This window comes from Electrophorus electricus, chromosome 20, assembly GCF_013358815.1.
Source record: "Electrophorus electricus isolate fEleEle1 chromosome 20, fEleEle1.pri, whole genome shotgun sequence".
NCBI lineage: Eukaryota > Metazoa > Chordata > Actinopteri > Gymnotiformes > Gymnotidae > Electrophorus > Electrophorus electricus.
In genome coordinates this window covers 15205838-15229491 of record NC_049554.1, presented here as the reverse complement: position 1 = coordinate 15229491, position 23654 = coordinate 15205838, and the positions used below count along the sequence as shown (strand labels likewise).

General features: G+C 46.4%; 1 protein-coding gene across 1 annotated transcript in view; it reads right to left on the bottom strand.

Annotated features, from left to right (window-relative positions):
• Positions 1-146: 146 nt before the first annotated feature.
• Positions 147-23654, bottom strand: part of LOC113592378 (calmodulin-binding transcription activator 1-like) — a 225766-nt gene continuing 202258 nt past the window's right edge. The window contains exons 11-24 of the mRNA XM_035520342.1: positions 21006-21140; positions 13583-13752; positions 13292-13494; positions 13110-13188; positions 12694-13024; positions 12021-12445; positions 10760-10914; positions 10342-10570; positions 9649-9720; positions 8290-8310; positions 7909-8111; positions 6765-6839; positions 6366-6396; positions 147-4909 (exon numbers count right to left, since the gene is read on the bottom strand). Of these exons, the coding sequence (XP_035376235.1) occupies positions 4877-4909; positions 6366-6396; positions 6765-6839; positions 7909-8111; positions 8290-8310; positions 9649-9720; positions 10342-10570; positions 10760-10914; positions 12021-12445; positions 12694-13024; positions 13110-13188; positions 13292-13494; positions 13583-13752; positions 21006-21140 (2162 nt within the window). The 3' untranslated portion in view covers positions 147-4876. The remainder of the gene's footprint in view (positions 4910-6365; positions 6397-6764; positions 6840-7908; positions 8112-8289; positions 8311-9648; positions 9721-10341; positions 10571-10759; positions 10915-12020; positions 12446-12693; positions 13025-13109; positions 13189-13291; positions 13495-13582; positions 13753-21005; positions 21141-23654) is intronic.

The window sequence follows — 23654 nt, the reverse complement described above, 5'->3', positions numbered from 1 at the left end:
ATTTGAAACACAGCAGATAGGGTGAGGCAGACACTGATAACTGACTGAGATGATTACTGACTGCATCTCACTGTTTGGACGTAAGGATTGGTGTGTTTGATGAAACTCAGCAATGACTTCCTGAAGTTTAACTTGCATCTTCAATGTTGGAAGAACATAATTTGACTACAAGGAACAGCAAAGTCAAGAAATGCTTCCGATCACATTACTGTTTGGAGGAGGTGAAAGGATCCTACTACAACCCAGCTCCTGCTGCTCCTACCAGACGTTAACAAAGAAGAAGAAACTGCTCTGTGATATAAAACTAGCATTTCTGTTTTAGCATGAAGGAACACGTCCTATTCTACTGTCCTAGCTGACATCTGACATGAAAACAACATGCTAAGGGGAATATTATTTTACCCAAAATCTGATTCTCATGCAAATACCTCATACACTTACACATCTCTCTAACTCCATGTTAGCTGGCACTGGTTATGTGTCTGAGAAACAGATGGGTTAAACTTGCCTTCCATTTAGGGAAGGGTTAAGGTTGAAGGAGGAGGACAGACCTGCGCCACAGTGGAATATTCTAACTATAGTTCAAACAACCAAACGAGTGTTGAGTCTTGCATATTCACACGTTTAAGGAAACAGAACCCCAAAAGATAAAAGCCAAACAACAAACTGAAAATGAGGAATCAGTCAACACTGAGCTTCTGTATGCAACACACTCCTGAAATCGCTTCCTCGGAACACGATGTTTTAGGCACTTTCTACAATACTGATATCAAATCTCTGCTATAATAACAATGAAAAGGTCAAATAAGCAGAAAACAGAAATACTGTGTAGAGAATGAAACAGGAGAATAAACCTGAAGTAGAAATAAGCCATAAAACTGCAAATGAGCACCATTCAGACAGAACGTAGCTGCTGGTGTTGTGTAAAAATGACCCTTCTCGTATCTGAGTACTTAGATCGTACATTTATCCTAAGAGTCTTCTTGTCCAACCTGTCAAAAATCCACATTGCTTAACCGGAGCCCTTGCAAGAAACTTCAGTGCCAATACAACATAAACCACCAAATAATTAATAACTCACCATGATGTCATGACTGGGAAACACGGGGTCTGTTCCTACAAAACTGAAAGACCTTCAGGCTGAGAAAAAAATTATTTGTAACTAGATGTTTAAGAGAAGGACAGAATAGATGGTCTTGATCAGCTGTAGCTCAGTAGTGCAGGAACACTGCAGGCCTCTCAGTAAGGTGAATGTATTAGCGTTAGCACTGAGCCACGTTAACCACTGATCTAGTCTCACGCTGTAAGATGCTCGTGTGAAGTGGTCTGGGAGCGTGCGATTCGTCCAAAGATTGTGGCCTACTGCAGGTCAAGTTCCCAACGCAGTTCATCTGATTTAGGAGCCTGGATAAGCAAACCGGCTGAGGCGGAGTGTGAAGAATATTTCAAGATCCGTAAATAGTATAACGTAACACAGGATTGTCTTTGTATGTAATGCTTTTTTCTTGTTTCTCTGTCTGAAAAGGTAGATATGAAAACTCTAGTTTTTGGTGACCTTAACAAAACTGAGTAACCCATCCAGCAGAAACAAGTTTTCATCTCGCCTTCACTGTGCTGAACACTGGTAGTTTTGGTAGGCTGACCTGGAAACACCTCTCCCACACGTGTACTCTCATAAACACTTCTCCCACACGTGTACTCTCATAAACACCTCTCCCACACGTGTACTCTCATGAACACCTCTCCCACACGTGTACTCTCATGAACACCTCTCCCACACGTGTACTCTCATAAACACCTCTCCCACACGTGTACTCTCATAAACACCTCTCCCACACGTGTACTCTCATAAACACCACTCTCACACGTGTACTCTCATAAACACCTCTCCCACACGTGTACTCTCAAACACCTCTCCCACACGTGTACTCTCATAAACACCACTCACACGTGTACTCTCATGAACACCTCTCCCACACGTATACTCTCATGAACACCTCTCCCACACGTGTACTCTCATAAACACCTCTCCCACACGTGTACTCTCATAAACACCTCTCCCACACGTGTACTCTCATAAACATCTCTCCCACACGTGTACTCTCATGAACACCTCTCCCACACGTGTACTCTCATAACCACCTCTCCCACACGTGTACTCTAATAAACCTCTCCCACACGTGTACTCTCATGAACACCACTCACACGTGTACTCTCATAAACACCTCTCCCACACGTGTACTCTCATAAACACCTCTCCCACACGTGTACTCTAATAAACACCTCTCCCACACGTGTACTCTCATGAACACCACTCTCACACGTGTACTCTCATAAACACCTCTCCCACACGTGTACTCTCATAAACACCTCTCCCACACGTGTACTCTCATAAACACCTCTCACACGTGTACTCTCATAAACACCTCTGCCACACGTGTACTCTCATAAACACCACTCTCACACGTGTACTCTCATAAACACCACTCCCACGTGTACTCTCATAAACACCTCTCCCACACGTGTACTCTCATAAACACCACTCTCACACGTGTACTCTCATAAACACCACTCCCACACGTGTACTCTCATAAACACCTCTCCCACACGTGTACTCTCATAAACACCACTCTCACACGTGTACTCTCATAAACACCACTCTCACATGTGTACTTTCCAATGTGGGGGGAGATTCCAGGTTCTGCCATCTTCAAATCTTCTCCTACAAACTGATGGGACGTTAGTATATCCATCAAACCTTTTCAACCCTAACCCTCATCTTTCATTCACGGTATGAAACATTATTTTAGGGACAGTTTCAGTTGACCTCTGTCCAGGTGTATGTCTGTCCTTGTGTTGACCCTAAGGTGATGGCCCTCCTTCTCTGTGCACAGTGGACTCCTCTACCAGGTGACCTTGCAGGTGATGTAATTCAGGTAATGTTCTACTTCTTTTACACTGCGATCATCTGTTCCTTTAAAGGTAATCTCGGAATTTCCCATTTAGTGATGTAATCCAGGTAACTCGGCACCATTGGCAAAACAGAATTAAATTCTTAATGAACTCTTGGTAGCCTGCAAAGAGAATGTAAATCTCATATAAAGAGGTTGTACTTGATAGGGTTTCTGGGTCTCCCCAACTCTGTATGTTTCAACATGATTTAGCAACCTAGTCATGCTATAGTAAATGTCCTTTTTAAGAACGTCCCAAATAAAAGTCTCTTTTAGTGAAACTGTGTGAATCCATGTGTGTACAGACCATAGCCACTACATTGTTTTCTATTATGTTCTGTGTCATTGTCTTTAAAGTTTCATGCACATGGTTCCTGCTTTCACCAGGTATTTACATTATTTACAAACAGTACATCCATACATCTTGGGCATTCAGACAAAACTATACAATATATTTGTTTTTGTTTTTTTTGTCTCTTATCATGTTATTATCCCTTTTTATGAATAAAATAATATATATTCTTAAATACAATCCTCTTCAGATTAAGGGTTCTGGCTCTCTGTGACCTTCCCACATTATCATTATGTACAAAGGACCACGCAATAGTCAAAAATATGGATTCACTTGGAGTTTGTGTATAGGGAGCCTTCTGAAACATCTCTGCGAAGTCAAGGCAATGCTGAGGGAATCTGGAGAACTCCAAATGAACCTACCGCCACAGTGAGGAGCACTGAAAAAGTGCACAAAACAACCAACAAACGTGGGAAAACTTAGCAAAAATATTGTTTCTGTGGCACAACGGGTAGCATATATGAGTTTAAGACAACTATTAAAAAAAAATCAGAAAGTCAATAAAAAATATAAATCAAAATGTAGGAGGGTTCTAAATGATCACCTGCATAATTACAGGACAGGAGGAAGGGTGAGAGCTAATGTGAGCATGGACAACTACGTCACAATAGACTCAACGCCAAGAAAGAGCATCGAATGAAAACATGCAGGAGCTCAAACACATGCACTGTTTCCAGAGTAGATTCAGCAAACACAGGACTCACGAAGGCAGGCCAGCAAAAGGGCACATTAAGAAAGGGACTCACTTAGAAAGTGGAAAGAGTGCACACCAAACAGACCCCCTACAGGGATTCCAGTCTGTTCCAAACCACCACACACCCCTCTCTCCAAAAACACACAAAGTAAGACACTGATATTTAAAACCATAATCTTTGACTAGACCCCGTCTACGTCTGCAGCCCTCTGCAGGGTGGAAGGATGATACACTGAGCTGACTGAAAACTCTGCATGCACGTGGTCAGTGAGATGACGTCTTTTTTTTGGGGGGGGGGTTTGGTTTTGTCAGTTTTTGTGGGCTTTTTTTTTTTTTGTTCATTTTTTTTTTGTTCAAACTGATTGTTTGTCTTTCTTTGAAAATATAAAAATGTAATCATCTTGAGCAAGGTCCAGTGTGATGAAGTTAATGCAATGGTCATGTAGTCCTCTCTGTTAGGGGAAAAACAGCCTCCATTCATCTCCATGGCGATCAGTCTTCAACATTTTTTCTCAATAACAAAAACAACAATCCCCCCCCCCAACAATCTATGAAGAGTGCAAAAATGGCATGAAGATATTTCCCCGATATCATCTTCATTTAAGCACAATTTCCCATGTCCCTCAGTGGAGAGGAAAAATAACACAAGAGTGGCAGTAGCAGTATCGACAGGATGGACTGATCTACCGTCAGAAACGCGAGCACAGTATGTCCTACTGTCTTCTGGCCTCCATCTTTCAGTTGAAGAGTCTTGTAGCCTTTTTGTAAATAGTTCGTCTGTGGTAAAAACAAGAAGGGGAAGGAGAGAGTCTGGAAGGGGCGTTACACGGGGGCGTTACACGGGGGCGTTACACGGGGGAGCTGCTCGCGTGCCAGCGCTCATGTTCCTTGGCCTTTCTCAATTCTTTCACCCTAAAAAACAAAACAACAAAAGACATCAGAGGTTAGAGTGCATTTCACAGGGCCCACATACACGCACACACACTTTTCCATGGGGAGACTTTTCAGTAGGAGACACATCTGTCTCATCTTTCCGTCTAAACCGCGTGAGGAGTCAAACACAGAATCCAAGAACTGGCTTGTTGTTCGTCTAAGGGTGGAAATAACCTGACAGACTGCAGCGTTGCGTTGGTCCAGTCTTAAGGGCTTCTCATTCTAGACAGTGTCATGCTGTTCCTGTACTAAGACTAAGGAGCTCATGGGATCATGGGAATACTAAATCAGGTGTTAGCAGAGACACATCGTGCACTGCCCACGGCCCCCCAGGACGAGACCCACGAAACACTGATTTTGAGGAATTCAGTATTTGGAGATGAAAATCTTACTACCAACACCCTCCTGGTTCTTTATTGAAAAACAAATTCCATCACTACAGTCCACGGCCAAGACATCTTAACAACACACCACATGCAAAACCTTTTAAAATAACGGGAGAAAAGAATTAATTGAAAACGTTATTTTAAAATGACTCAGTAGTTAAATGTTTCCCTGCTAGTGTTAGTAACTTACATAAAGGCAGATTCTGTACATGCACAACACATGTTGGTTACACACAATAAATTAAAGATATGTACGATACATTAGATCTGATAGCCCAAAATGTTATCCAGTGTAAGAGTAATGTCATCTCTGTATTTCTGCAAATGTACTGTAGAATGTTGTATCCAAACACAAATATGTATCCAAAATCACAAATATAATCACAAATATAATCACAAATATTGCCTAAATGGGTAGTACGCACCTAGACCCCCCCCCCCCCCCCCAAGGAAAATGGAATATATACAACAGGCAGCAAAGCATTCCAGATATTACCACTTCCTTAAGGGAAGTGACATCATTAAAGCATGCCTTAAGGGAAGTGACATCATTAAAGCATGCCCTTATATAGTCAAGGCCTCCAGTGGCCATCATGCAATGCCATCCGCACTACTCAGCAGTCCACTGGGTCCTAATGCCCTCAAAGCATCCTCGTAAGAGAGATGGAGGAAACATTTAGGAGAATGTGCAAATCCAGAGAGCGTGATTGGTTAGTGTTGCCACCAACGAGTTAGCTAGACCTCTCTTTCCCTCTCTCTCATTCAGAGGCTCCACCCACTCAGGTTCCAGTTGGCCAATCATGCAAGCAGGCATAAAGCGACAGAAACAGGAAGATGGAGAGAGAAAAGACAGCGAAAGAGAAAGACAGAAGCCAAGTGGCACAGGAAGGGCACCACTGACTGAAGGGAGAGGGAATCTGAAAGTAGGCAGGTTTAGAAAAGTGAGAGCATGATCAAAGAAGAGAGGGATGTCGAGGGGAGAGGTAGAGGGGGTGTGATAAAGCAGCAAGTCCGAGGGGTGCAGACTGAGTTGCTGAGGCTCCACTCACCCGTTTGTACAGTCTATGGTCCACCAAGGGGCTTTTGGCAAACAGCAAAACAACACCAGACAGCTGTTAGCACACACACGCTTCAGGACGGCTCGGGGAGGGAGCCCGACACGACACGCGGTACATCTGAGCGCCAGTGTACCCTTAAAACCTGACAGTACGCGCTGCTCGTGGTATTAGTGAAAGGAGTGAGATATTAGCGAAATTATGAACACCTCTATAATTACCTTTAAAGTCTGCTAAACACCTTCAAAATGTAGTAGAATTTTTGGTAAGGTTTTAAGCCATAAACAAATCTTGGTGGGATGCCAGTTTACTTAGTTTTCAGATGTAGCTGTGAAGTGAGTTACTATATGGGTTCTGTGTGTCTCTGTGGGCGGGGCCCAACCTTCCGCTTACCTATGGCGACATCGCAGCAGGAATCGCAGTATTTTCCGTGCGGCCTGGTCCTGACGCTTGGTCAGTAGACCACTTCTGGGTGGGCAACAAATGGAAAAGGTAGGGCATTAAACATCCAGTTGCATGTATCCATAAGCAGAGAGTATGAATACCATGAAACATCACCAAGCACAGGGGTCCCCTGGGTCCTACAGCCAGTCACTTTAGTTCCAACGCTCATTAACACACCCACTAGAACACTTCACTGCGCACGGCTCCACTTTGCACATTTTGCAAGTAATAAAATAAAAAGTAATAAAAACCCATCAAAAACAAGTTTGTGCTCAGCAGCCAGCAGTGTTCCATCAGACCTTCCAGCAATAAAAAGGCTTTATGTAACAACGCCATTACCTGCCAAAAATGACGTCACATAAATTTTGCTTTATCGAATAAAAATATGTTTGACACATTTCCATCAAACATTTCAAGTGTAACATAAATTGTACATGTTTTTTGTTTCTCTGACATTTACACACCCTACTGAGGGAAAACCACGCAGGTAATAGCGCACGGAGAACTAGATAACACTCAAAGGCACGAACGTACTGGCCAGTTCCTGCGTTACATTCTGGGTATTCTCCATTTTTAATAACAGGACAGTGAGGCAGATATGAGCCCTTACCTTACATACCTCTTAATAGTCTTACAGCTGGATTCTGATTTATATGGTCATATTTATTTGTATTTATATTTGTATTGTACGGATCCATGTTCACTTTATTTATATTTCTATATGAAACTCTCAAATTCTTCTTTCTGCATGTTATAAAAACACACCATCAATGCTTGTAATGTTATTTTTTCAATGTGAAAAAGGTTTTGCCGACATTTGTAAAATATTACAGTTAATGCTATTTTCTCCCCTTAGAGACAAAAGTGTTTTTGTGCAACATTGCTCAGATGGAAGCGTAGCTACATCATATGTTGAGATTTGGGCCACTGTGAATGAGATGTGTTTCCTGTGGAGTGTGTGAGGCTCCTACAGAGTGTGTGCGGTTTCTGCAAAGTGTGTGAGGCTCCTACAGAGTGTGTGCGGCTCCTGTGAAGTGTGTGAGGCTCCTGTGGAGTGTGTGAGGCTCCTCCGGCATGTGTGCGGTGCTCCTACCTGAGTTTGTGCTGCACCAGGACCGCCGCGGCTGCGGCGTGTGTGTGCGCGGCAGGGCGACCCAGCTCCCTGTAGCTGCGGTAGTATTGCTGGATCAGCACGGCTGCGCGGCGACTCTGCTGGAACTTCTTCTGCTCGTGGTAGCTGCGGAATTTACTCTGGATCAGGATGGCGGCCTGCGTCATCTTCTTATAAAGTGCATACTAGCAAAGACAGAAGACGCAACTGAGCACCAAAGACCTCTGCAAGCATGACTAACACACGTCCTGTACAACTAACAGCACACACTCTGCGTGTAATATTCTATTATATCTCTTATGGTGTGGAAAAAATGTACATGATATAAAAGACTTAATTACTTAATAAAAATGGTCATATTACCTTCAAGGCGATCCAGGTCAGCTTGTGAGGGAAAGAAAATGGACAAGAAAGTGTGTACAACACAACTACTGGACAGACCAAAGGGCTAATCAGACTGAAGGGCTAACCAGACTGAAGGGCTAATCAGACCGAAGGGCTAATCAGACCGAAGGGTTAATCAGACTAATGGGCTAATCAGACTGAAGGGCTAATCAGACCGAAGGGCTATTCAGACCGAAGGGTTAATCAGACTAACGGGCTAATCAGACTGAAGGGATAATCAGACCAAAGGGCTAATCAGACTGACGGGTTAATCAGACCGAAGGGATAATCAGACTAACGGGCTAATCAGACTGAAGGGCTAATCAGACCGAAGGGTTAATCAGACTGAAGGGTTAATCAGACCGAAGGGATAATCAGACTGGAGGGTTAATCAGACTAACGGGCTAATCAGACTGAAGGGTCAATCATACTAATGGGATAATCAGACTGAAGGATTAATCAGACTAACAGGCTAATCAGACTAACAGGCTAATCAGACTGAAGGGCTAATCAGACTGAAGGGCTAATCAGACTGAAGGGTCAATCAGACTAATGGGCTAATCAGACTGAAGGGCTAATCAGACTGAAGGGTTAATCAGACTAACAGGCTAATCAGACTAAAGGGCTAATCAGACTGAAGGGTTAATCAGACTGAAGGGTTAATCAGACTGAAGGGCTAATCAGACTGAAGAGTTAATCAGACTAATGGGCTAATCAGCCTAAAGGGTTAATTAGACTAACGGGCTAATCAGACTGAAGGGTTAATCAGACTAACGGGCTAATCAGACTGAAGGGTTAATCAGACTGAAGGATTAATCAGACTAACAGGCTAATCAGACTGAAGGGTTAATCAGACTAACGGGCTAATCAGACTGAAGGGCTAATCAGACTAACGGGCTAATCAGACTGAAGGGCTAATCAGACTGAAGGGTTAATCAGACTAACGGGCTAATCAGACTGAAGGGTCAATCAGACTAATGGGCTAATCAGACTGAAGGGCTAATCAGACTGAAGGGTTAATCAGACTAACGGGCTAATCAGACTAAAGGGCTAATCAGACTGAAGGGTTAATCAGACTGAAGGGCTAATCAGACTAATGGGCTAATCAGCCTAAAGGGTTAATTAGACTAACAGGTTAATCAGGCTAAAGGGTTCATCAGACTAACGGGCTAATCAGACTGAAGGGTTAATCAGACTAACGGGCTAATCAGACTGAAGGGTTAATCAGACTAACGGGCTAATCAGACTGAAGGGTTAATCAGACTAATGGGCTAATCAGACCGAAGGGTTAATCAGACCGAAGGGTTAATCAGAAGTTCTGAGGTTACAAACTTTTACCTGTTTGTATTTCTTATAACAGCGCTGGATAACAGCAGCTGCCAACTCCTGCTGTTCTCTCAGTGGACGCCCCTGGAGGAGGTAGAGAAGGGGGGATGGGGTGGAGAAAAGAGGACAGGCAAGGAGAAGAAGAGAGGAGAACAGGAGAGGAGGAGAGAGGAGAGCAGAGGAGAGAGAGGTTAGTATTCACAGGGAGGTGGCACGTGCTTGACCACGGAGATGGCATTTGTTTTGTAGCTGGCCACGAAGTCCGCTCAGATTGGCTGAGTTCCTGAAACTCAGGGAGAGATCCAGACCAAGGTGACTGCCTGGAGACGACACACGCACGTGGGGAAGGTTATTCCTTACAAGCTGGCAAGCAGTGCATCACTGGGGATGTGTGTTTGAATAACCCGTGTGTTCCAGAGTTGGCGATGGGCTCATCACCGACACATACACACAGAGCAGTGCAGTCATTCTGCAACACAGGCCATGCTGAGCTCAAGCAAATGTCACATGCTTTACCCCGACAGCACCCGACCAGTTACCACGGAAACCCAGAACCCGAGCCACGTGGTTTAGGTCTTTACCTCATCACACCAAACAACACAACACAACCTTTGTATCCGGGCAACAATAAACATTGCAAATAACACCATAAAGACACCACGGCAGCCCGAGAGCAGTCCGGACCTGGCCGGACCCCCGCCCTACCTTAGACTTGCGGAAGGTACTCTGGACCTGCCGGGCCGCCTCGTACAGCTCTCTCTGCTCGTGGTCGGACAGTGCCAGCCGGGCCAGGTCCTGCTCCTCTTTGCTGTGGGAGGCGTTGAGAAAAGCGCTCCAGTCGGCCGGAGAAGGAAGGGTGAGTCTTCCGAGAGGGCCGTCCGACTCGGGCTGCGCCACGCCGGCAGGGGGCGCCAGGGGCTCACTGTGCAGGAACCTGGAGAAACACAACCGTGTTGGAATTAACCGCCGTATGTTCGCCGTATCACGACAGATTTTCCACATGTAGCGTCAAGCTAAACCAAACTGAACCATCATTAATGTGTCACAGTGTGCTTACAGAAAAAATAATAATAAAAAATAAAAAAGAGACAATGAAATCAATCATTTCCAGCACTCCAAGTACCTTTCTGCGTCTCCGAGGTAAGTAGCCAGCCAGCTCATGGTGTTGTTCACCCCAACGCTGTCCAGGGTTACAGCCTCTGCAGATACAAAGTTCTCACTCTTGATGTGATCTGGAGTGGCCTCGATGATGTGCTCGGCCAGGGTCATGATGTTGGTCTGAAAGAAGCAGGAACACACTGGGTACTCGAGGACTTGCTCCTACATCAGGGCAAAGCCTGCACTCTGAGTCTGTCCCCAAACCCCAGAAATAAGACCGATCCATAATACATAACTTTGTACCTTTTATTTTTGGTGTGCGAAGGTAATTTTTTGCTGACTGTAATACAATAAAAATAGTTTTGCTGACTGTAGACTTGGAGTCACACAGGGGAGGGGGCTGTATTCTGAGTACTTATTCTGGTGGTTAACATGCTAACCTTGACACACTGGTAGGAACCGAATGTTAGTTAGGATTGCACAATGTCTACCTAACCACATATGTGACATTTATTATGTAAAAATCTATTAAACCACTGTTTGAAATCCTCTGTTTAAAATATAATGGTTAATAAAGTACTTCTTTTTGCTCATGTGGAAAAATCCATCATCTATTATGGAGATATACATATTCCAATACATATACATAAATACATATACATATACATATATATACATATACATATACATACATACATATACATATACATATACTGGAGATATACAAACAACAATATAAAGCATTATTGTAAACTTTCTTTTAAAAGTACATGACTGAATTAGGGCAGGTCTATAAAAACATATTTTAGTCTTTTAATGAAAAAAGGGTTGTTCAAGATCAAGATGAAACTAAAATAACTGTGGAAATGACTGATAAAGGTTTGTTGTTGGCAGGAGTCCTTAAAAATACATATTCATTAGGCTGAAGTTGATGTCTGGGTAAGTACTAAGTACATTAAACAGAGATGGTGGGATTATAGCAGTCAGGGAATGGACCACTGTTTCTGGGGAGGGGGGTGATGACATCATCTATCAGTCCAGTCCTCATGTTAGTGACATCTGTGTGCGTAAGTCAGATTGGTTAAGGATGTAGGACACGCTGTACGAGCTTGTGCGGATCAAGGCGCTCAGAAAAACCTCCACCGTCTCTCCCACACTAACAGGCACTTAATCCTGCTCTGTAGCTAAGAGGTCACAGTGGAATTAGTGTTTTAAATAACAGATGGAGCCTGACGTGTGTGGGCTGGAGGTGCCCACGGGTGGGCGGGCGGACCTTTTGGCCTTACCTGCAGGTCTCCAGGGTTGTCCATGCCCTCCTGGCTGGCCAGAAGCTCAGAGACGGTCCCTGCTCCACCCGCTTCCCTCAACCTCAGCCTGCAGGCCAGCCTCTCTTTAGCGAACCCTGTGACCGGCCCTCTGCGCCCCGCAGCCTGTCCCAGGGCCTGTCTCGCGCCCCAGCGCACGGCTCCACAGGCTGAGGCCAGCTTGGCATGAGACGGCTCCGCCCTGCCCGCCTCCTGGTCCACGCCGCCCTCCAGGGGCCGTTTAGGAGAGCACGCTGGCGTGTGGAGAACTTGCTCGTCTGAGGTGAACTTGCCCTGCCGTGGGTGGAGGCTCTGGGGGTTTGGCTTGTGTTTCTTCGTTAATGGAGCGTCCCCTTGGCTATCGTTGGGGTAGAAACCGGAAGGTTCAGATCTGGGTCTCCTCAAATCTGTAGGGATACAAACCAACAGACATATTTCAGGGAAAAGGACACACACACACACACACACACGTATCTGAGAAACACAGCTACTGCAGTTGTGGCTGTATGAAGTTTAGTGCCCTTGCGTTCACACGCTGGAGGAGATTCCTCACTAGCACATCCTGAAACCTAATTAGCACACAGGTGAAGTACACGGGTTAAGCACATGGGTGGAGCACACCGGTGAAGCACACGAGTGAAGTGCCACTGTTGACCTGGATTTGCGCTGGAGGCAGAGGCTGCCATGCTGCTCCCTCTCAGGCCGACTGGGGCAGACTCACTGCTCCAGACGTCCATCCATCCCTCTGTTGTGGAGCTTTCAGCAGATTGGGGGAACGGCATGTTGGGAGTTGTAGTCCCGGCAGGCTGCTGCTGCTGTTCCTCCCTCTGAAGATTCTCCAGACACTCTGCCAGCTTCGTGTGGCCACGGGATCGTGCTGTTGCCAGCGGTAACCGGCCCAGAGAGTCGGGGATAGCCAGGGCGCGTCGATCCCACTTATAGAGAGCCACGGCAGCCTCTGTGTGCCCCAAAGCGCAGGCCCACATCTGAGGGAAACGTGGGTGACAAGTTTGGCCATCACAACACTGAGGCAACAGGAACCTTCCCAAACTGGCCCGTGGAGACACTCACCAGGGGCGTGCAGGAGAAGTGGTCCACGTTTAAGGGGTCCACTTCAAGCTCCAGGTCGATACTGTCCGCATGTTTGTTGCTGTGGAGGTGGAGAGGAAAGAGTTACCAGTGACCCACAACACAGACCTGCGATCAATGATGCAACAGTCCCGCAGTTCTGCCCATGCTACACGGACCCTCACCGCCACTTGATGAGGGTCTGGATGAGCGTGGCGTAACCCTGGGCAGCCGCCAGGTGGAGCAGGGTCATGCCCCGGAAGGTCTTGGAGTGGATCAGGTGCTTGGACTTGGCCCAGCAGGTGCGGTTCATCATCTTCTCACACACCACCACCACGCGGCTCTCGAAGGAGCTTCCCGCCTGGGTCTGGCCTGGGCCAGTAGAGAACTGGCAGCACGCAGGATTAAAAGCACATTAAAGGCACATTAAAGGCACATTAAAGGGCCAATAAGCAAGGGCACAGGGTGGTGCTGACCTGGGACTGGTCAGAGCTGCCTCGTCCGTCACCTACTCCGCTCCTGCCTCCATCTGTCACGCCGCTCTCCGACGCTGCCCCACCCCCAGGCTGCTGCTGGCTGGCCATCTCCGCCATCCTGCGCTCCATCTGCTCCAGCCGCTCCAGGATCGACATTCTGAACTGGTTATCTGTTGGACAGACCCCAGAGGAGCCGGTCAGCGCCCCCTGCTGGCCGTCCTCTGACGTCATCCGCGGCACACACTAAAACTGACATGCTGGTCAGCTGACTGTTGCCATGTCCTTGGCTGCATTTCAAATGGAGGCTCATTTTAATCAGATTTTATTTAAAGGTGACAAAACTGAAAGTGTAGGTTTGGTAAAATGTATTTTTGATTTTCCGGTGCACAAACATAAGCCTGAACACAAGGCAGGTACCGTGATGAAGAGTGTGTGCTAGTTTGAGATGTGCAGACACAAAGACACTGTCGGTATAGACAGGATGTGTTTTAACATGTTTATAAGCTACTGGAACAGTAGCACATCCACAACAGATTTTAATACACATACATGTGCGAGCAGACAGCGTCTTCCTGCAAGATACTGACCCTGTCACCAAGGCGACAGAAGTGTCTGTACTGGCCAACCATACTGGCTTTGTTCAAACAGTGCTGCAGTGTTGGTGCAGTGCAGATGATGTCATCTCCACCTGCTGCCGGCTCTCTCTCTCCCTCTCCCTCTCTCTCCCTCCCTCCCTCCCTCCCTCTCTCTCTTTCTGTCTCTCGTTCTCTCTCTCTCTCTGTCCACTGCGAGTGACTCAGAATGCGGTGCACGTACGCCAAAGCGGGTTGGAGGAGGTGGGGGGAGGGGCCAAATCACACTACAACAACGTCGTGACATAATCAACGTTCAGCCCTCCCCCCGTGGCCCCTCCCACAGCCCAGGGCCACAGCAAATGGGAGGCAGGCAGAGAGGACCAGAGGGAGCAGGTTACTAACCGCTGAGAGCTTTGTGTGGAGGCTCACACCAGTTAAGGACAACGCTAATGACACTTCATTCTCAACCCCACTGCACGCTCTGTGTTTCAACCACACCGCAAAAATATATTAGCAAGAGAAAACATTGTCAATGTAAATAGATTTTTTTGTCTCAAATTAATTATAAGACAATAATCATTTTTGTTTCTAGAGTTTTACTAATTTAAGTAATCTTAAATTACTGAGAAATTATCTTACTGCAATGACAGAGATTTAGCCTCATTCACGCAATAATTATCAGTCAAATCTTATCTGCTGTAATAAGATAATTTAATTTGAATGAATAAAATTAATAAAACTCTTTAGATATAAACTGGATTGTTTTATTACAGTTTTATAATAATCTTAAAAAGAGAATTAGATGTATTTTGCTTGTATTCAAGATGCTATTAGATTATCATGTTATCATATTTTCAGTGCAGGACTAATTCTAATGACAAATTCCTTGAGATAATCCGAGAGATTCACTTAAGCCCAATTTACAAGTCTGCACTGAAACGTCTTAAACAACAGGAACACAGCCATACACACCACTGTATATCAGACCAAAAGCCATGTTTACACACTGAAAAAGTGCACCAGAGACACCAGAGGCACCAGAGGCATGTGCCTGTCTGTCCCCAATACGCTTAGACCTGTGCTTGTCTGTCTCTAACCTGCACTCAAAACTCCAGAACACTCCCAACACAGCACACGGAAAACGCATGCCTAAAACATGTGAAAACAGCACACGTGAAACGCACGGCTAAAACATCAAACATCTGAGATTAGACCCCGAAACACCTTACCCTCAGCATTCAAAAATCCCCCCCCCACACACACACACTAGTGTACCAACAAAAACACAAGGCTTACATAAACACTGACTTAGCCATCATTCTAAACAAACAAACAAAAACAAATAAACAAGAAACCAAAACAACAACAACAACAACAAAAGTTACCAGCTGAAGCTGGGCTGCATCAGCTTCTCCTGTCAGTGTGTCGGCCAAGCGCGCGAGTCCTGGCATGTAGTTGGCGCTGTGGTGTCTCTGTTGCCAGGCTGACTGTGGGCTTCAGTGTAACGTAACCTCCTGCAGAGTCTAGCCTGGTTTCTCCAATGTTGCATCATGCGCTACAGTGGGGGATCTTGCACCATTCTATCGCCCTGAGCGCAAATGAGGCTGTCACACACTTGTTGATGCCCAGGATGGTACGACTGCTCGTGCGGCAGGAATTCAGCGGGTGCCTTTGATTGCTGGTGTAATCGGCGCTCAAACCGTTCTGTGGAGGTTTCATTTAAGGGACCAGAGTGCAGTATCTCGAATGGCCCGAGGGTCAAGTCACTTAAACGCTACCCAACGTAGGCAACAACGCCCGGTCTCCTCCACGCCTCCCCCGCGCCCACATCACCTGTTTATCATCGGTTTCCGACGCGATGTAAATGTAAATGCCGCAAACAACGGAATTTTGTGGGGTCATAACCTTTCGACTCTGAAATCACAAATAATTCTGGACCAATCAGAATCACGGCAGCCAAACCCAAACTGAAAAAGAAACAAAGAAAACCAGAGCACCAAAGGTGTGTGGGGTGTTTGAGGGATGGGGACTGTGTGTGGTGGGGATCTGGGCTGTAGTTGTAATGCACCTTGTCTGTATCTCTGAGGGATGAGCTGGGCTGAGAGCTCCTAATTTAGAGCACGTTAGCGGATCAAAGCCGGGACAAGCATTCCTGCTCCGAGTGCGAGGGGCGTGGCCCGGCCAAGATGCCATTACCTCTGCCCAGTGTAACTCCAGCAGGGACATGTACTGCCTCCCTTCATCCTGCTTTTCACATCATAGTTGACATCATAGTGCTGGGCTGAAATACTGCTCCATGTGGGAATAACAGGCTTCTCTGCCTCTGTGCACTGAACATTTGTCTCTGACATGATGTGCCTTCATTTCACAACTGTTTTAAAACAGACCATCCCAAACAGCATGTACGCCAGACCAGCAGAGGTGGCCACCCACCTCTAACCTGTTTGAGCTGTGCCCCCCTGCCTCTAACTAGGACCATTCTGGTTCCTTAGTTTTAAGCAGTACCAGTGCAACCAGTGTTGACTCAGAGAAACAAATGCGTCCAGCCCCAGAAGACCTTGCACACTGGAGATGCATACTCCTGTTGTCTGCATCCCCCCACGTCTCAGTGTTTTCTCCAGGCTCTGTGCCTTTTGTAAGGATGCCATTCATCACAGAGACCTTGTGGAGACAGTTTCATCTCAGGTACCAGGGTGCAATGTTGTTCTGTTGTTTCAAATAGGCTGAAACAACAGAATAATTTATGTTGGACAGATTACAAATAATATACTTTATCCAAGGCATGGTCTAGTTTCAGAAATATAAAAGACATTAAATACAGTATCAGTATAATTCACTGCTACTGTATTTCAAATAAAATCTCACTTTGGCTTCGGCACTAGACTGATCTGGAGTGAATAATCCAGTTTGTTTATGACAGCTCTTTTTCCAGGGAAATGTGCAAGACTGAAGGCACGTGGGACACAGAGATCAGGCTGCGATGTCCTGACGACAGTCTGACATTTCAAGCAGGACTCAGATATACTGCAGTGTCCAGAGCAGGTCCAGCTCCACTGCCTGGCCTGGAGCTTTAACCGCTAATCCAGGCGTTCTGCTGGAAATCTCATCAGTGCGGAACAGTCAACTTTGACCTTTCATGGCAAGGCTTGATTAAAGTGACCCAGTTTCCATCTAAGGAAACAATTGCAGGAACAGGAGAGGAACTACAGTGTCTCTTCAACCTGGAATGTACGTTTTACTCAGTCAGTCTATAATGGGCTTTGGGTACAAATCACACTACCAAGAAAGTTGTCAACAAGTCAGTAGAAGAATCGTTTAAGCCTACGGCAGCCTCTCTTCCTACCCACAGTAAATAACGCGACAAAAGCTGTTTTGCGATACAGTCAGCAGGTGCCACATTGTTCAGAAGCTGAACGTGTTCCAGACCTGACCTGTCTACCAGACGGTCTCTCCCTCAACATTCTCACTGTCTGTCACTGTTTAACCACAGATGGCTCCGAAAATGGACCAGGCTCCAGAGCACTGATCCATGGTGGCCAGACCCAAAGATAAAACCATTATTCTTTTACAAAGTTACAGACAGCTGCTGGATTAGGACATGCAGGTGCACGCGAGGCCAGCGCATAAATATCACGGTACGCGCCAAGATTACTAAAGCCTTCCGGATTTTAGGAAACTTCAAAACTTCAAGAGGAGCTGCGATATATTTTTAGGTTGTGTCGCGCCAGTCTCGTGCAGCCAAGTATTTTTCCACCGGGTCCCCTTGCAGTGGTCACTCACCGGCACGGCGGCTTCACGTGCAGGCAGTGTTGGAAGAGCGAGACGCGCGTTCAGCCATAACAAAGCGAGTTAGAAAGAAGCAAACCCAGCAGCAGGACTCTGCAGAAGACACCCGACAGACGCGGGCAAACACACAGCGGGGAAGGCGTGCTTCACACAGCTGTGCACACATCGCGTGTCAAACTTTGGTCCGCTGCGCGCGGCGTACCCGACCAGCGACTGAAAACTGCACAACTCAGCGCGTGTGCGATACTTTCACAGCCACGCAAGATGCAGGTCTAAGGATCACAGCACATACAATCACATGAAAAACGATCGGACGACATACTGACCCAAGTCCTCGTGTCGTCTGTCACTCACACATACTTTCCGACGTTACCAGTAAAAGCAGAAAACGAAGCGGCTCGTTAGTGGAGAGCCAGCGTGCCAAAGACCCAACAACAATAGAACAAAGTGGAAGTGAGCAGAGAGGAGCATAAAGACGACCCCCGCCTCCTCCAACTCCTCCTCCTCCTCTCCACTCCGCGCTACTGGTTTGTCTCGTGTCACTTCACGAAAACGCTCGCGGTGTGGACGCTGGAGCTCAGCCGCCGCAGGGACACGGACGCGCCAGGGCGCACTCGCGCGCCACTATTCCACGCGGGCATCGCATTTCCCTTTTTATTAGCAACAATCAGCCTGTCGATTTAAAAGGCTAGTAGCTGGTGTTTTGTTTTAACACTAGAGCTCCCAAACCCAAACCTGGGGGAAAGAGCTAGGATATTATTCTCTTTGTTAAAGATACCGTTTTACCGCGAGGGGAAAATCCCGCATCTCTTTGGCTCCCGCTACAGCGCGCGTTTGTGCTCCGTTAACCCTGTGCAGTGCGCTATCATGTTCCTCGTCTCGGGCGTTTCTGCTGGGGTGGTGTCGGTTAATCGGAACCGGCTGCGTGTGCAGACAAACGGATCGGACAATAGGACTCTTTAGCTCCTCGCCCTGTTGTCTCGTTTGCTTTTCCGACATATTTGTGTCCGCGAGCAGGGCTTTTATCCCTGCCCTTGTCTGCCTTTCCTCGTGCCGCTGTACCTGCAATGCTGCAGACGAACCTTTCCCCTGCATTATGACAAATCAACACGAGCGCCTGTGCCACGCGCTTCACATATAACGCCCTGAACGCGTCCAGGAGAAGCGCGCGGCGAGCGCGAGGAACCTGCCAGAAAACGTCAGACTACCGAACAGCGACCGAACAGCGACGTTGCAGAAGCGCATCTGCTTCGCGTTGCTAATGAGTCTGATGCGAGTTGTCTTTCACCCCGCGCAGCGTGCTGCCGAGACGCGAGGACTGTAACGCATGGGAGTGAAGGTTTTATCTGAGGTTAAGGTTCATTTACTTGAAGGTTATATCTTCACCCAGAGAACAAGCTCATCTCAGCTTTACAGTCCTGTGGTCTTTACCACATGTGCCGTTTGACAGCACCCCAACACTATGAACAGTAGTTCATCTTCAACGGTAGTTCATCTGTAATGGTAGTTTAGCTGTAACAGTAGTTCAGCTGTAACAGTAGTTCAGCTGCAACAGTAGTTCAGCTGTAATAGTAGTTCAGCTGCAACAGTAGTTCAACTCCAACAGTAGTTCAGCTTTAACGGTAGTTCAGCTTTAACGGTAGTTCATCTGTAATGGTAGTTCAGCTGTAATAGTAGTTCAGCTGCAACAGTAGTTCATCTGTAACAGTAGTTCATCTGTAACAGTAGTGAAGCAGCTAAAACACACAATCACACCTGATCACAAACACTTGCTCTTTTCGCTTATATACGTCCCACCGTAGTGTGCAAATGGTGTGAGTACACCTACAACAGCAGTGTATTTACATTAAGTTTTAATGTAAAATAAAAATCAATAAAACACGTCCACAACTCCGTTATGAGTCAGTGAAAAGTGTTGACACTTGTCAAGTCCTTCAGCCCCACTCATGACTTCTCTCCTCACATTCACAAACGTGCTGCAACAGGACGCAGAGAAACAGAGTGCAGTGCTAACAGTGCTAACAGTGCTGAACTGCTTGACTCTGCATGTTCCCAACCTGGAAATACAGAAACTCTAACTACAATCATCATGGCTTCACCGTTTCAGTACACATGGGTAAGGCTTGTGTGTCTAGCTGCTTACGCACGCACGCACGCACACACACACACACACACACACACACACACACAATCACCCTCCCCCACACGCACACAATCACACCCCCCCCACACACACACACAATCACACCCCCCCCCACACACACACACCCACACACACACACACAATCACCCCCCACACACACACACACACACAATCACACCCCCCCCCACACACACACACCCACACACACACACACCCACACACACACACACACACACGTCCTGTCCCTCCTAGCCCTGTCCTGAACTTGAAGAAGCCTTAGGGTGAATTCCAGCAGGCAGGGAGTGTGAGTTTGTTTGAGCTGTGTTGCTGTGTCTTTGAAGGGACACAGTAACACCCGCGCCAGGCCCACGGCTTCAATGATCCACTTAGTTAGATGGTCTGTTATTATTAAAGGCTCATTTGAACCGTTCTGTGGCTAATTTTTAGCTGTGCTCTGCACCGCTGACTCTGGTGCTTTCATTTCTTTTTCCACTATGTTCCATTTACCACATGAACCGTCCTTATGTATGAGTGGCTCTGGGTCAGAGCCAACAGAGCATGCCCACAAAAAGTTCCAGTTTTAGACACCTGATTCACCCTGATTCACTCCGATTCACCCTAATTCATCTTGATTCACCCTGATTCACTGATTCCTTCAGATTCATCCTGATTCACTCAGATTCATCCTGATTCAACCTGATTCACTCTGAATCATCCTAATTCATCCTGATTCATTTTGATTCACTTTGATCAAGCCTGATCAACCCTGATTCATCCTGATTCACCCTCACTCAGGATACCTATAGCAACAGCCAGTCTGTCAGACAGCGGCACTGATCCACTAATCACAGCGGACTACTCACAGTTGCAAGCGAAGGGCCCATGTCAGGAGCATGTGGGCGGGGCCGAGGGGACTTACCGTCCAGTGAGAGCCAGTCGTGCTGCGAGGTTGGCAGTGCCGGCAGTGCACGGGCCTTGTACTCGAACACCACAGAGTTGGAGATGATCTGGCTGCTGGCTGCCACCTGAAGAGCCACCAGGCCCGTGTCGTGAGCTGCGGGGAAGGGGAGAGACAGGGTTGTCCATCAGCGAGCCGCGACCTGACCCTGAGCCCAGGTCACACAGCTGTAGGGCAAGCCATGAGTTCACTGCTAGGTGCTTTGGATGGAGTGTTAACCTTGTTAGGTTAGCTGTTATAACTGCCTGCTTAGTGCCTCACAAGGTATAGCAGCCAAGTTGAAAATGAAACACGATAGATAGATAGATAGATAGATAGATAGATAGATAGATAGATAGATAGATAGATAGATAGATAGATAGATAGATAGATAGATTGAGGGTTTGGAGGGTAAAATGATGACAGGGTTAGTAGGAAAGAATGATGGCAGGGTTAGTATGGTAGAATGGTGACAGGGTTAGTATGGTAGAATGATGACAGGGTTAGTATGTAGAATGGTGACAGGGTTAGTATGTAGAATGGTGGCAGGGTTAGTATGGTAGAATGGTGACAGGGTTAGTATGTAGAATGGTGACAGGGTTAGTAGGGTAGAATGGTGACGGTTAGTATGGTAGAATGGTGACAGGGTTAGTATGGTAGAATGGTGACAGGGTTAGTATGGTAGAATGGTGACAGGGTTAGTATGTAGAATGGTGGCAGGATTAGTATGGTAGAATGGTGACAGGGTTAGTATGTAGAATGGTGACAGGGTTAGTATGTAGAATGGTGACAGGGTTAGTATGGTAGAATGGTGGCAGGGTTAGTATGTAGAATGGTGGCAGGGTTAGTATGGTAGAATGGTGACAGGGTTAGTATGTAGAATGGTGGCAGGGTTAGTATGGTAGAATGGTGACAGGGTTAGTATGTAGAATGGTGACAGGGTTAGTATGGTAGAATGGTGACGGTTAGTATGGTAGAATGGTGACAGGGTTAGTATGTAGAATGGTGACAGGGTTAGTAGGGTAGAATGGTGACGGTTAGTATGGTAGAATGGTGACAGGGTTAGTATGGTAGAATGGTGACAGGGTTAGTATGTAGAATGGTGGCAGGATTAGTATGGTAGAATGGTGACAGGGTTAGTATGGTAGAATGGTGACAGGGTTAGTAGGGTAGAATGGTGACGGTTAGTATGGTAGAATGGTGACAGGGTTAGTATGGTAGAATGGTGACAGGGTTAGTATGGTAGAATGGTGACGGTTAGTATGGTAGAATGGTGACAGGGTTAGTATGTAGAATGGTGGCAGGATTAGTATGGTAGAATGGTGACAGGGTTAGTATGTAGAATGGTGACAGGGTTAGTATGTAGAATGGTGACAGGGTTAGTATGGTAGAATGGTGGCAGGGTTAGTATGTAGAATGGTGGCAGGGTTAGTATGGTAGAATGGTGACAGGGTTAGTATGTAGAATGGTGGCAGGGTTAGTATGGTAGAATGGTGACAGGGTTAGTATGTAGAATGGTGACAGGGTTAGTATGGTAGAATGGTGACGGTTAGTATGGTAGAATGGTGACAGGGTTAGTATGTAGAATGGTGACAGGGTTAGTAGGGTAGAATGGTGACGGTTAGTATGGTAGAATGGTGACAGGGTTAGTATGGTAGAATGGTGACAGGGTTAGTATGGTAGAATGGTGACGGTTAGTATGGTAGAATGGTGACAGGGTTAGTATGTAGAATGGTGGCAGGATTAGTATGGTAGAATGGTGACAGGGTTAGTATGTAGAATGGTGACAGGGTTAGTATGTAGAATGGTGACAGGGTTAGTATGGTAGAATGGTGACAGGGTTAGTATGGCAGAATGGTGACGGTTAGTATGTAGAATGGTGACAGGGTTAGTATGTAGAATGGTGACAGGGTTAGTATGGTAGAATGGTGACAGGGTTAGTATGTAGAATGGTGGCAGGGTTAGTATGGTAGAATGGTGACAGGGTTAGTAGGGTAGAATGGTGACAGGGTTAGTAGGGTAGAATGGTGGCAGGGTTAGTATGGTAGAATGGTGACAGGGTTAGTATGGTAGAATGGTGACAGGGTTAGTAGGGTAGAATGGTGACAGGGTTAGTATGTAGAATGGTGACAGGGTTAGTATGTAGAATGGTGACAGGGTTAGTAGGGTAGAATGGTGACAGGGTTAGTAGGGTAGAATGGTGGCAGGGTTAGTATGGTAGAATGGTGACAGGGTTAGTATGGTAGAATGGTGGCAGGGTTAGTAGGGTAGAATGGTGACAGGGTTAGTATGGTAGAATGGTGACAGGGTTAGTATGTAGAATGGTAGCAGGGTTAGTATGGTAGAATGGTGACAGGGTTAGTAGGGTAGAATGGTGACAGGGTTAGTAGGGTAGAATGGTGGCAGGGTTAGTATGGTAGAATGGTGACAGGGTTAGTATGTAGAATGGTGACAGGGTTAGTATGGTAGAATGGTGACAGGGTTAGTATGTAGAATGGTGACAGGGTTAGTATGTAGAATGGTGACAGGGTTAGTAGGGTAGAATGGTGACAGGGTTAGTATGGTAGAATGGTGACAGGGTTAGTAGGGTAGAATGGTGACAGGGTTAGTATGTAGAATGGTGACAGGGTT